The following is a 14,973-nucleotide window of genomic DNA, read 5'->3' on the forward strand; positions in this document are numbered from 1 at the left end:
GATGATGGTGATGACGGAGGTGAGGATGATGACAGTGATGGTGATGACGGAGGTGAGGATGATGATGGTGATGGAGGTGATGAAGATGACGGTGATGATGGTGAGGATGAGAAGAGGAGGAGGAGGAAAGACAGAGAGGCAGATGTCAACAACTGGTGAAGAGCATACTGGTGTTCACTGAATCATTCAATCACCTGAAAATTTTCCACTGGCTTAAAATTATTCAAGATAAGATGTTAATAATAAATTAGCCATGAAGTTGAGTCTTTCAAAGGCCCTCCTCTACCACCATCTTAGTCCAAGTCTCCGTCTCTTTCTCATCTCCCCCAACTCCTCCCTCCATCCCTACCCTTCCAGGGTCTATCCTGAGCAGAGCGATTCTGTAAAACACAAGTCAAATCACATCACTCCTCTGTTGCAATCCCCACGATGGCTCCCATCACACTCAGAATGAAACCCAAGATCCTCCTGTGGCCCGCGGGGCCCCACCTCTCTGACTTCACCCACTGCCTCGTCTCTACCCGGGCTCTCTCCACCCCCAGACACTCTGGTCCTTCTGCTCCCCAGACACACCGGCAGCACGCACTTCCGCCCAGCTCACGGTCACACGTGGCTTGTCCTCCACCATTCAGGTCTCTGCCTTGGTAATTCAACCAGAAATGAGGTCTCTTCTTCAAATCAGGCTTCTTTCCCCCCAACTCCCATCACTCACTACTCCCTTTTCCTGCCCTATTTCTCTCAAAGCACTTACCACTGCCGTTTATGTTGTATGTTTATGAGTTTCTTTTCTGTCTCTTCCATCTGAATGTAAGTGCTGTGCGACTTGGGACTTGGCTTTCTTCCCTCCCACATCCCTGGTGACTGGTACCCAGTAAAGGACTAAAACTGTTTTTGTATGAATGAAAGGACTGGAGCATCTTGAGTCCCACCCTGACCTCCCCTTTTCCTTCCTCCCAACGTGCTGCCAAGAGGCCATGAACCCAGTGCCTCTGGCTCTGTTAGCCTCTTATCTTAGACCCTCACAAGACCCCTTGCAGGGTCCAACCCCCCCACCCCATCCCCCATCATTAGCCCAACTGAGCCATATGGCACCTCCCCAGCAGGCCACCCCCGCCCCTTCCCACATACCTCCTGCCCTCCAGGAACACAGCCCTTATGTTTAGAGAAGGAGAAAGAAGAGAGTCCTGCTCAGAGCCAGCCTGCTCCAACGGGACACAGAGTTCCAGTTCCTCTGGCCTCGTACCCAGTGTCTTATCACCACTGCCTGCTTACAGAAAAGCCACACCAGCTATTCCAGAGGCAGTGATCACCCTTAAGCAACCCTGCCTGCCAGGCTCTTGCTGCCCCCAGTCCACCGACCAGGAACACTCTCCACCATCCTGTTCAATCCCACCATCCTTCAAGGCACTGGCCCTAACCAAGCCCCTCCCTGAGCAGCTTCTGAACACGTGGCTGATTCTGATGAGGCGTCTGTATGGCAGGTTATCTTTTCACTGTCAAGTCTGGTCTTTCTGCTCCTGGATGTAAGCTCCTGAGGCCGGTCTGTGTCTTATCCATTGCCTGGCTCAGCACATGATGGGTGCTTCACATCTAGGGATGGGTGGCTGGATATCCTCTCCTCTTCCATCATCAGTCCTAAATATACTTTACTGTGTTGAATGGGCTTGGAGCTCCTTGGGGGAAAAGAGCCCTGGCGCCCGCCTGGAGAGAGGCTGGGCTCCCCTCGCCCTAGGAGCTCTCACCCTTCGCGACCTTAGTGTCTGGCCATGCACCCCCTCCCTCCAGGCCTGTGGCAGTTTGCCCTGCCTGCCTCGCACCTTCTTGCCCGTGTCCTCTCTGCACTGTGCTCTGTTGGTCTTCGGTTTTGCCAACTCACCACGGTCATTGTGAATTCTAACCCTGTCCGTAGCGCCCTCCCTCTCCCTGCACCTCGCTCTGGTAACAGCCGGAACGTATTTTAAATCCTCCTGCTTTCTGGGCGCAGTGAGTAATTAGAGGCCCAGCTCAGTGGCCCTGCTTACTCCCTGGCCATATGGTGAGGTCAGGCCTCATCTGCCTCCCACACGGGCTGCCTCCCTGGCCAGGCAGCCCAAGTCGGTGCAGTTCCCAGGCAGGAGCAGGACCACGCCCTGGGGCTGGAAGGATGCGTCAGGCACAGCTGGCTTGACCAGGGTGAGGGTAGCTCCTTTAGCTTCTGGGGGGGGGGGGCTCTGCTTCGGAGCACCCCCTCCCTTCTCAAGGCAATCCTGTGCTGGGAAAAGCCATCACCCACACCCCACCCAGGAATGGAACACAGCTCAGGACTCACTTTCTAAATGGCTTTAAATTTTGAAGTAGGAAATAACTTTTCTGCTCATGACCTGTCCGGCCTTGAGGACAGATGGTGATCTGGCCAAGTCTGGGCTCTGACCCCAGGGTGCGGAGGATGGGGAGGGATCACAGAATCCCAAGAGGAAGATGAGTCGGTATAGCCACCAAGCAGGGCTTCCAAAGTGGCTCAGTGGGTAAAGAATCTGTCTGCAACACAGGAGACAAAGAGACATGAGTTTGATCCCTGGGTCAGAAAGATCCCTTGGAGGAGGGCATGATAAACACTCCAGTATTCTTGCCCAGAGAATCCCATGGACAGAGGAACCTGGTGGGCTACAGTCCATAGAGTCACAAAGAGTCAGGCACGACTGAAGTGACTGAGCATGCGCGCATGCAGCCACTAAGTGAGTGAGCTTGGAATCAGGCCTCCTGACTCATGTGCCAATGCCAGCCGGGCCCCGGGTACTGGCTGTCCCACTGCCCCCACCCCTGAGCTCCTTCCTGCTGGGGGATGGGAGGACCCGCAAGAGCAGGCTCTGAGCAGGGTCAGCCCTCAAATGCCAGCTACACCCTCTACGTTCTCAGAAAGGGAGAATCTTAAGAGATTCCATGGCCAGCACCCACCCCTCACCCCCACTGACTCCCTGCTAAAAATGCCCAGTAGCTTCTCCCAGTCCCCCTTCTCAAAGTATCCTGGGGTGAGTGCTCCCTTTGTGGCAGGGAGGTCTGTCCTGGAGCTGAGAGGCTCACGTCTTGAGACCGTTAGCCTCCTCTAGAGTCCTCCTTGTAGCCGCAAGTCCATGCACTAGGCAGCCAGGGCTGGGCGTGGACCCAGGGGCAGGGACAGGCTCCACGGAGCTGTAGGGCCTCCCAGGGCCCTGTCTGCACCTCCGGTCAGTCTGGCCTCAGGGTGTGGCCTGTGGGGTCAGACTGCCCCTCCTTCAGAGCCCAGACCAGTGCCTCCTGGTGGTATGACTCTGGACAGACTTCTGAAGCCCCTGAGTCTCAGTCTCCCTGTCTACAAAGCAGGCCTGATCACAGGCTGCCTCACTGGGTAGTGACAAGATTGAATTAAGTCATTGCATGGAAAGTTCTTTAAAAAGAAGGAAGCTCTTTAAAAATCTGAAAGATGTGGTATATACAATGAAATCTTACTCAGCCATTAAAAAGAATGAAGTAATGCCATTTGTAGCAACATGGATGTATCCAAAGACTGTCCTACTAAGTGAAGTAAATCAGAAAGAAGAGGAGAAATATAAAAAGGATGGCACAAATGAACTTACAAGACAGAAAGAGACGCACACTTAGAGAATGAAGTTATGGTTGGTTGCGGAGGTGATGAGGGGAAGGGGTAGTTAGGGAGTTTGGGATGGGCATGCACACACTGCTGTATTTAAAATGGATAACCAACAAGGACCTACGGTAGAGCACAGGGAACTCTGCTCAATGTGATGTGGCAGCCTGGATGGGAGGGGAGCTTGGGGGAGAATGGGTACATGTGTATGTATGGTTGAGTCCCTTCGCTGTTCACCTAGAACTATCACAACATTATTAACTGGCTATACTTCAATACAAAATAAAAAGATTTTTTAAATATTTTAAAAGTACCATCCATTGTGAAAGACCAGGGTTTTCAGGCTTCCTGGCAGCTACGCCCCTCCCTGGGGAGCACAAGCCATGGGTGTCTAAGGGCAGGACACAGTAAGAAGACAGACCAGTCACCTCCCAAGATCCAGACCCAGGGTTTCTTCCATGCGATTGGAAAACTGCTGTTTCCAGGCTACCAACTGATCTGCTCTGTTTGTTCACACCAAACACAGAGTCAACTACACCCCTGTGACCCTCTTGCATGACTGCTCCCCTCCTCATTGGACACACAGGTTCTGACCCCCAACACAAGACTGTTAGTGTGCTGCTCACAGCTCTCATGTACCTGGCCCTGCGCTGGGCTGACAGTGGTCATGTCTTAGGGAGATGTCATAGGATAGAGGTCCAAGCTGGGACTCATTCCCTACACCCATGCCCCTAACTCTGCAGTGCCAGGCGCCCTGGGGCGGGGCTGACCCATCCAGGAGTCAGGACAGTGAGAGGTGAGCCGAGATCGGGAGGAACAGGGAGGATGAGAAAGAGTGGACATAAAGAATGTTCCAGAGTGAAGAGCAGATCTTCGTGGGAGCCTGTGAAGCCAGGGAGGACTTGCCACCCAAAAACACAGCAGGTCCAGGCAGCCAGAGCCTTGGTTTTGGTGGAAGGAGGGGTAGGAGGCCCATTCCAGCCACAGAGCCCAGCAGAGCCTGCTCCTAGGACCCCCACGGCCACCAAGGCTCAGGGACGAGGACGGAAGTCAGCAAGCCGGGAGCAGAGGCAGCAAATGTAGACGACTGTTCTGCTCGGCTGTCAAGGAGAGAAGCAGGCAACGAGGGGGTAGGGAGCAGTGGTGAAATGGAGAGAGGGCTTCCCTCCTGCCTTAAGGTGGGGGGAGCACACTGACACCTAAAGGAACTGAGCTGGTAGAGATCGGGGCGGGGATGTGGATCCCAGGAGCAGGGCGTCTGAGGACCAGAAATAAATGGGATCTGAGACACAATGGAAGGAGGTGCTCCCGGCAGTAGACATAACCTGCAGGTGTCCACACCCATGGAGACATTTGGAACCCTGAGTCTGCCATCATGGGGGTGCTGGGCACCCTCCTGGTGCTGATGCATGACTTTAGTCAGCACACTTTCTACACCATGACCCGAGTGGTGAATACAACCACCAAGAAGGTCAGGCTGGGGCCCCTGGTCTCCACGTCTCCTCCTCCTATGCTCAGACGTAGAGTTGTGTCTGACTCTTGGCAACCCCATGGACTGTAGCTCTCCAGGCTCCTCTATCCATGGGATTTCCCAGGCAAGAGTACTGGAGTGAGTTGCCATTTACTACTTCAGGGCATCTTCCTAACCCAGGAATTGAACCCACCTCTCCTGTGTCTCTTGCACTGGCAGGCAGGTTCTTTACCACTGAACCACCTTGGGGACCCTGGACTCTAATGGGACATGGTTATTCCTTAGCTCTCATTAGGCCCCATTCTACCTGCTGTAAAGCCAAGATCCAGCAACACCCTGACCAGAGTTGCAGGAAAGAGAGGCGGGGGAGTGGGGCCTGACGTTTACGGGGCACTTCTGGGCTCATGACTCTGTGCTGGCCTCTGACTTGCTCACAGCATCCTGGTGAGGGATGTGTACCCCCGCTCACATGTCACATGGAAGCAGAGGTTGCCTGGAAGGTGCCTGGGGCTTTCAGGGAGAAATTAAGAACAGGGGTCGACAAACAGCAGCCATGGGCCCAGTCCATCTATTGCTGTTATGAACAGCATCTCACGGGAGCACAGCAGTGCCCACGCTTTTGCATGTCTCTGTGGTCTAGCCGAGTAGCTACGATGGAGACCTCATGGCCAGAGAGCCTGAAACATTCACAGCCTGGGCCTTTTCAGAAAAAGTCTGCCAAGCCCTGCTGAACAGCCCTGGACTGAGGTCTACCAGCTGGTCCAAGTTCAGGCAGGATCTGGGTCTTGGCTTGTCTGGTTCTGTCACTGCATTATCCTGCCTTCTTTGCAGGGAGGGCATCTTCATGCGGGAGAAGTAGCCAGAGAAAGCTCTCCCATTAGTCCATCTTTCTATTAGAAATGCTAATTGGTTATCCTATGTGTCAGGATGGCTGAGCCGTCTAAGGCGCTATGTCCATGGGGTTGCAAAGAGTCAAACATGACTTAGCTACTAAACTACAACAAAAACAGGTTATCCTGCTTCTCAACAGAGTCCACGTCCACTACTCAGCAACCAAGGCTATCTTACTATACCAGACATCAGATCAGCATAGTTAAATCACACCCACACTCCCTACCATGGCCTCCAAGACCACGCGTGACTGGCCCACATCTACCCCTCCATTCTCATCACGCACCTGCCCCTCCATCACTGACCACACTCACCACCTGTGCCTGCTTTCTGTTCCGAGAACAGCCAGGCGTGCTCCAACCTCAAGGCCTTTGGACTTGCTGGTCCGTCTGCCTACAATGTTCTTCCTCTGAATGTCCCCATGGCTGGCTCCTCTCTGTCAGTCAGGTGCCAGCTCAAATGCCACCTCCTAGGGCCACACTATCACAAGTGCCAAGGGGAAGAGGATGGGGGGGTGGACTGGGAGCTTGGGATGAGCAGATGCAAACTGTTATATTAGGACAGATAACCAACAAGGTCCTACTGTGTAGTACAGGGGACTATATTCAATATCCTGTGATAAACCATAATGTAAAAGAATATGAAAAAGAATGTATACATAGGTATAGCTGAGTCACTTTGCTATACCACAAAAATTAACATAACATTGTAAATCAAGTATATTTCAAGAAAAATAAATTTTTTAGAAACAGGCCTCCCTTTCCCCAGCCTTCCTCTAACACATCACCTGCCTGCCTATGCCCGGAGCATTTAGCACTTGCTGAAATTATTTACCTGTTTACGTCTCCTCCGTTACAGTGTAAGCTCCCCAAACGGAGAGGATTTTTTGTTCAAGACCGAAACTTGAACTCAAAGAGATGCTCCACACCACTAACATTTGTAAAACTTGATTTACTCTTTGGCTATGCGGCATGCGGGATCTTACTTCCCTGACCAGGGATCCAATCCATGCCCCCTGCATTGGAAGCATGGAGTCTTAACCCCCGGATCATCAGGGATGGCCTCCACACCGCTAATGTTTAAAGCAGCCCTGTCCAGTGTCAATCAGATGCAAATCATAGATATGACCCACATAGGTGAGTCCATGTTAAAAAATAAAAAAAAACAGATGAAATTAATTTTAATAATAGATTCTATTTAACCCAATATATCCAAAATATTATCATTTCAAATGTAATCAATAGAAAAAATTATGGAGCTATTTTAACATTCTTTCTTTTTTCACACCGACTCTTTGAAATCTTGTCAAGCTCTGAAACATATTTCAAGTGCTCCACAAACAGCCACACGTGGCCTGGTGACCACCAGAGGAAGACGTGCAGGCCTGAAACAGTGTTTCTCTCTGTCAGATGCTGCTCTGATTGTATTAACACTCCTTTACTCCCCACAGCAGCCCTAGGAGGGAAGCACTACTATTAACCCATTCTACAGATGGAAGCAAGCAAAGCTCCTACCCTCTGGCCACACTGAACCTGGAGTCCTGGGTCAGCCCCAGGATGGGAGGAGAAAGGCTGTGGGGTGAAGCCTGGGCTCTGGAAACTGGCACCTCTTGGCTCAGCTCCCCACCGTATAACCAGCCCACTGGGCTGTCAGTGTGGCCAACTCTATGCTAATTGTGCAGACAGGGCAGCAGAGGGTCATGCAACCTTGATGAGAGCTCTGCAGCATCCAGGCAGGTCACTACCACCTGCAGTCTGGCTCCTCCATCTTTCCAAGTGAAGGACCATCTTGACACTCCCTGCAAATATTCACTGAGTGTGACAGTGAGCTTCCAGGGAATGCTCTTGGATCTAAGACGCCACAGAGAATAAGACAAACCCTCGCCTACATGCAGCTTACATTCTGATAGGGACAGAGACAATAAACTAGTGATCTTATCAATCCACGGCGTTAGATGGTGTAGGTGCCCGGAAAATGAAGCAGGGGACAGGCGCAGATGAGGAGAGTAGGAAAGGTCGTCAACCTCTTGAGAGCATGAACTTTCACAGCACAAATATCTGATGCTGGACAGTTTCCTGCCACCAAAGAGAAGGGGAAATACCCTAAGGCAAGAACATGCTGACTTGAGGAGGGTCAGGTGTCTGGACCCCAGAGAGAAAGGCAGAAGGTAACAGAGTCTGAGCTCAAGGAAGCACTGAGGGGCTGGGTCATGCAGCGCTGTAACTAAGAGCCCCTCTGTCAACTGTCCAGCCCCATTCTTGGTCTCCATGAAGCTCGAAGGCATGCCCCTTGGCTCCCCTGGTCTGCCATTAATGCAGGCGGCTTTGACAGGAGGCAGAGGACTGATAACTCACGTACACAACTCCCAGTGAAGTTGGTTATCAAGACATTAGAACCCCAAAACATGATATCCGAGGGATGGGTACCCCTACTCTCCCCAAGTTGTCCCAAGATAGGTACTTTAGGAGTGAATCAGACCAGGTGAACACACAAGGTCCCCACTCCTCCCCATTCCTGAAGGTCACTCAAGCCCACTGCAAGCCTCTGAGATCCTGGGCGCAGGGACCTGCAATTCCAGATACAGTACATATCATGATGTCCAGCTCTGCTCGGTCTGCCAATCAGTTCTGATGCAGTCAGTCCCTGGTATCCAAGGGATGGTTCCAGGAACTGCAAGGGAAGCCAAATTCCATGGATACTTGAGTCCCAAAGTCAACCCTCTACCTGCAGCTTCCATATCCAAGGATTCAGCCAACCTTGGATGGTAAACACAGTACAGGATCTGAGCTTAGTTGAATCTGTGGATGAGGAGCCTGATGTATTTTTACTCACACCTACTTCTGCCCAGGGGACTCCATACATAGCTATAGACTGACCTCTCCCTCTCTCAGATGAGCCCAAATCTCCCGCTCCTTCAGCCCACCTGCCATGGAGAAGACTTACCCCTGCAGCTCACTAAGAAGGACCAGCCAAGCTCCACTTTGTGAGTCTTGACGTGAATTCAGACTCTGCAGTCCTTGAGGACATTTTTCTTATTTGACAATCTTCCTTTAGCTCTGGTTCTTGGTTTGTTGAACAATGGAATCGTGTGGGAAGTTTTTGAAAATTACTAACATCTGGTTTCTACCCTAGACCAATTCAATCAGAATCCTGGGAGGTAAGGGCCAGGCATTAGTGTTATCAGAATTGCTTATATCATTCCAGTGTGTCATCAGGGCTGAGGCTTGTGGTGCTAACAGGATCTTCTCCAACTTTAATAGGTATACAAATCACCTAAAGATCTTGTTAAAATGCAGATTCCGAATCACTAGTCAGGGGAAGGGCCCAAGAGTCTGCACTTCTAACAAGCTCTCATGAGATGCAATCACTGCTGGTCCATAGACCACACTTTGAGTAGTGAGAGTCTAGAGGCAGCCAGATTTGAGAGGTGGGAGATGGAAATGGGCTTCACTGATTTTCCGTGTCCAAAGTAACTGTCCAGTATTAAAGCTCCCTTTAAAACTGGAGAGGGATTTCTAGAAGAGTTAGGATAAAGAGCTCTTATGGAAGGAAAAAGGAATTTTCTGCCAATGTGGAAATAAGAGATGTTATAGATACGAAATGTTGCAGGATCCCCTTTGCATTGTAAATAAAGTAACTAACAGACTAGCCAGAAAGAGTGGGTACTCCAGATTGGTGGTATCATTGCTTTTACTATTATTAAGGTAGAACCCTCATTCCACTCCCTAAACCAAAAAAGCCTGTGCATTCGACATGCAAGAGCCACATAAAGCCGTCCAAAGCCCCTTTATCCTCAGAGGGTGTGCTACAGGCAGGGGCAAGCACAGAAGGCTTGGGGCCAGGGGCTTTCATTCTGGATAAAACCCCATGGATCCTTCCTGGTCTAAGGACACCAATGCCTATATTTCTCTCATTAATTTGATTTATTTGCCTTGAGTTGTGAATATACTTCCATAGCCCCACTATGGCTGATATAGAGGTTTGCTATGTTCAGGATCTATTTTAAGTGATCTCCTTAGTTTAACTCATTGAACAACTTTACACATTCAGAAAAATAAGATCATGGCATCCGGTCCCATCACTTCATGGCAAATAGATGGGGAAACAGTGGAAACAGTGACAGACTTTATTTTGGGGGGGCTCCAAAATCACTGCAGATGGTAACTGCAGCCATGAAGTTAAAAGACGCTTACTCCTTAGAAGAAAAGTTATAATCAACCTAGACAGCATACTAAAAAGCAGAGACATTACTTTGCCAACAAAGGTCCGTCTAGTCAAGGCTATGGCTTTTCCAGTAGTCATGTACAGATGTGAGAGCTGGACTATAAAGAAAGCTGAGCAATGTAGAATTGATGCTTTTAAACTGTGGTGTTGGAGAAGACTCTTGAGAGTCCCTTGGACAGCAAGGAGATCCAACCAGTCCATCCTAAAGGAAATCAGTCCTGAATGTTTATTGGAAGGACTAATGTTGAAGCTGAAACTCCAACACTTTGGCCACCTGATATGAACACCTGACTCTTTTGAAAAGACCCTGATTCTGGGAAAGATTGAAGGTGGGAGGAGAAGGGGACAACAGAAGATGAGATGGTTGGGTGGCATCACCAACTCAATGGACATGAGTTTGAGTCAACTCCAGGAGTTGGTGATGGACTGGGAATCCTGGAGTGCTGCTGTCCATGGGGTCGCAAAGAGTCGGACACGACTGAGCTGACACAGCTGTACTATTAGCCTCAAGGCAGATGAAGAAACTTAGAAAGGCAAAGCAACTTGCCAAAGTCACATACGTAGCATGTGAAAGGGGAAGAAAAGGAAAAAATACTGAGAGGCATTTATGTCACAGCCCATGTTATATCAGGGCTTTTAAAATGCTACTTGCTACGTGAGCTCATGAAAATGCAAATTCTCCTCAAGCAAGTGAGATGGGAGCCTAAGATTTTGCATTTCTCAAAAACTCTCAAGTGATACTGATGTGGCTGATCCAGACTCATAGGCTATAATGCCTCCCGAGATTTCTGGATGTCTTTCTCAAGATCCCCCAACAAGACTCTTGCCACAATACTCCTCTGATCAGTGATCAACAGTAATCTGTTGATTTGACCAGTGGTGAAACCACAACAAATCTCCACTTTGAACAGTTACACAAAGTTCTATTTAAACTTCTGCTCAAAACGTAGTCTTCTGTGGCAAAGGATCAGCTATTCGGAAAAGCAGTTGCATCCATTAGAAGTTGTAGACATTGCAGATGGTTATGAAATTGCTTTTAAATCTAAGTATCACCATTGAGAATGCATTCTGGGCCAGGGAACAATTCCCATCTCTAAAAGCCAAGTGAAGAGTTCCAAATTGAGAAATACAGGGAGGGATTTCTCAAAACAAAGGAGTGAATCATTTAACTATAAGCTTCTCTTCTCAGATCAACAGAGGAAAGGATATGTACAGAAACCAGAAGAAATGACAGATCTTCACGAGCAGTAGAAGGCATTTAAGGGCAAATCAAGACTGTCCACTTAGTCTAGACTCAGTGACCGGGAACTATCTGGTTTGTGAATGAGACAGAGAAAAGCAGAACAGAGAGGGATGAAGATAAACTTGAGCCTGACTTCAAATCATGAGTCTTTGGAGAAACAGAAAGGCCCCCTTGCAGATGGTCACAATACCAAGTTTAAATTAGACAATCAACAGTAAGTTAGAATGGCACCTTTCTGCAATTTCCACAGCTCAGTGATTCCTCAAACTTCGCTCCATATTAAAATCACCTGTGGTGCTGGAGAAGACTCTTGAGAGTCCCTTGGACTGCAAAGAGACCAAACCAGTCAATCCTAAAGGAAATCAACCCTGAATATTCATTGGAAGGACTGATGCTGAAGCTGAAGCTCCAATACTTTAGCCAGCTGAGCCAATTCACTGGAAAAGACCCTGATGCTGGGAAAGACTGAAGGTAGGAGGAGAAGTGCAGGGACAGAGAATGAGATGGTTGGATGGCATCACTGACTCAAAAGACATGAGTCTGAGCAAACTCTGGGAGATAGTAAAGGACAGCGAAGCCTGGAGTGCTGCAGTCCATGGGGTTGCAAAGAGTTGGACACGACTGAACGACGACAACCTATTAGAAAGAAATATGCCCCCCACCTCCTGCTCAGGCCACAGCCCCACATCAATTATAATCTCTGGGGGTGAGGCCCAGGTACTCTTAATTCTTAAAGCTCCCAAGGTGATTCCAACGTGCAGCCAAATTTGAGAACGACTGGCACAGCCTTTCAGTGTCTTCATTCATAAAATAAAGGAATCCATCTGGACAAGTTGTTCTTTATTCTGTCTGTGTGTTAGAATCACTTTCGAGTGATTTTTTAAAATACTGCTGCCAGCAGCATCCCCAGAAACTCTGGTTAATTGGTGGGACCCAGACACCAGCATCATCAGCATTTTTAAGAGCTTCCCCAGGTGATTCTAATATGCAGCAAGGGAGGTAATCACTGGTCTCGAGGTTTTTGCCAGTTCCTTCTATTACTTACATTTTAAACATTTATGATATTCAGGCTAAAAATGCATCTTAGAATTTTTTGCAAGGGTGGATTTCTCATCTTTAATTTTAAATCAGAGATTTTTAACTTTGGAAGAACCTCGTAAACCCTACACAACATGTTGGATCAAATATATATTCATATATGTACATCTGGGGGAGGTGAATGTCCTTGATTTTTATCCGAGTCTCAAAAGACTTAACTCTGTTACCTCAAAGGCAAGTATGTGATTTCTGATTTAATAAATTTGGTCTCAATAGCACGTCTGCTACAGTTTGAATTCACAACAGACCTATTGTCACCTAGTGACTGCATATCTTTATTGCAGGTTTAGTTCAGACCCTACAGCCTCTGAAGAGCTATAGGGTGATGATTTCAGATCCAAGTATCAACACAGAAGCCATGTCTGAGATTGGGGCTAGTAGTAGGCTGTCTGCTAATGCTCACAATGAGAGATGACCTTCCCAGCTGCTCTTGTAAGGGGACAGTCCTCTCAGAAACTCTGAGAAAGTAATGTCCCAAACTGGATTAGGATTCTAGGGTTTTCTAGACCTGACTGTTGTTACCTACATGTCTCAGTTTGAATCCAGGCTTGCTTTCATACTAACCATATGTCCTTGGAAAAATTATTGAGCCTTTCTGTTCCATATATAAAAAGAGGATAATACAAGCACTTCAAAGGCTGCTGTGAAAAGTAAGATAATACGTGTAAAATGATCAGCATAACACTTGGCACACAGCAAGATCCCCACACATGTGAGGTTATATTATTTATTGTTATTCCCTTGTTTTGTTTATCATTCCATATGGGTTACAGTGATGGCCAAGTAGAAGAACACCAGCATATTGCTATTACACAGCAACTCATATATCCAGAGAATCCACAGAGCACAGGAAAGGGTTATCCTACAACACAGACGTAATCCCTACCCACAGGAAATGCTTTTTGAGGGTCCAACAGTTGAGCAGTCTCTGATTGCAGCCACTGCTTGTCAAATATCTGCCTTCCCACCATGTGGGCAAGACAGTGACTATACCTCATCCCCAAGGCTGCCTCAAGTTCCTTTCAGGGAAGAGAATTACGCAGACACTCATGAGATCCCAGAGGCTCTAAACAATCAGCTCTCCTCCAGCCCAGACACTCACTGACGGTGGTCTCCCATGCCACTGTCTCCCCAAGGAGGACAGTCCCCAGACTCTTCCACAAGCCCACCAGGTCAGGGCTCCAGGACCTGCCTGGCTGAAGCAGAAACACCACAGAACCCTCTCACCAGCCTCGGCCCAGACGCAAAGTGATCAGCGCTCACTTACCTGGAGTCTGCTTGGCCGTGCGCACGGGGGTGTAGTGGTTTTTGGAGGACGATCGGACCGGCGTGTTCTCTTTGGGAGAGCTATCGATGGCCGAGATAGTTTCTCTTTCACAGTGTGCTATGGGGATTGGTCCCTGTTGTCTTAGGATGTCAGCCAGAGCCCTGAAATAGAAAGAGATCACACAGTGAGATTCACCAAACCGGTGAGCAAGCTGGGTGGGCGACTTTCACTGGCCCTTTGATGGATGGAGACCCAGTATTCAGTTACAGCCAAAGCATCATCTGGTGTTGGGCCCAGTGGGATATAGGGGAGAGGCTGCCATGCCTGGAGGGACAGGTATTGAAAGATTGTGATTGTGGTTTCTTTCTTTGATTCATTTCATACCAATGAACTCTGAGCCCTTTCAAAATGCTGGCTCCCCAAATAAGCCCCTCTGCCAGGCAGATACTACAGGAGGTGCCGTGAGGAATGCCGCTGCAGTAAAAGGTGGTCACTGCTGGCCCCCAGTTCAGTGGCAAGTAATTAATATCAGGGGGATCAGCCTCCCCATTGAAAGACACACACCAAGGACAGTGTATCTATATAGGTGACCCAAATAAGTACAAAACACAGCTCCCATGGTCAAATAAAGAGAACACAGTTCCTGCCATCTAGGGGCTCAGCATTTAGGGGAAATCACTCCCACACCTGGTTTGGAACAAGACTCCCTCTGCAGGTTAATATCACAGGTGATACTACTGTTGGTAGAAAACAGGTACACACAGGATGTTCTGAGGAGACCCAAGGGACCACCATCGGACATGGTCATTTCAGGGTCAGGCGCCCAGTTCTTTGCATGAGCAAGGCAAGGACTCTTCCGTGTACCTGGGCTGTCTCTCAGGCATGGGTGAGGCACTGTGCTTCCAGCCCTCTCCCAGCCAGTCCAGCCCACCTGAGATCTGGCCACACCCAGCCCACCCTGCCGCTTCCTTCTAGCTCCCTGCACTCTTGCCCCTTCCTTGAAAAGTGACAACCACAGCAGTTTAAAAAGGAGTCTGAGAGTGACTTGTTTCCTTTCATTATTCTGCCTCTGACATGCTGAACCTTCCTAGGAGAGGAGCAGCAAGCTGGCAATCTTATCATTTAGTGGCATTTATACAGCAATTTCAGATTTTCCAAATGCTTTCCCCATGCTG

The 14,973-nt window shown here is 49.0% G+C and overlaps 1 protein-coding gene across 1 annotated transcript in view; it reads right to left on the reverse strand.

Annotated features, from left to right (window-relative positions):
• The window catches only part of SHISA6 (shisa family member 6), a gene marked incomplete at its 5' end in the record, with an annotated part of 259,822 nt that overhangs the window by 222,307 nt on the left and 22,542 nt on the right, over nucleotides 1–14,973 (reverse strand). The window contains one exon of the mRNA XM_040244435.1: nucleotides 13,799–13,959. Within this exon, the coding sequence (XP_040100369.1) occupies nucleotides 13,799–13,959 (161 nt within the window). The remainder of the gene's footprint in view (nucleotides 1–13,798; nucleotides 13,960–14,973) is intronic.

This window comes from Oryx dammah, unplaced genomic scaffold (assembly GCF_014754425.2).
Source record: "Oryx dammah isolate SB20612 unplaced genomic scaffold, SCBI_Odam_1.1 HiC_scaffold_8, whole genome shotgun sequence".
NCBI lineage: Eukaryota > Metazoa > Chordata > Mammalia > Artiodactyla > Bovidae > Oryx > Oryx dammah.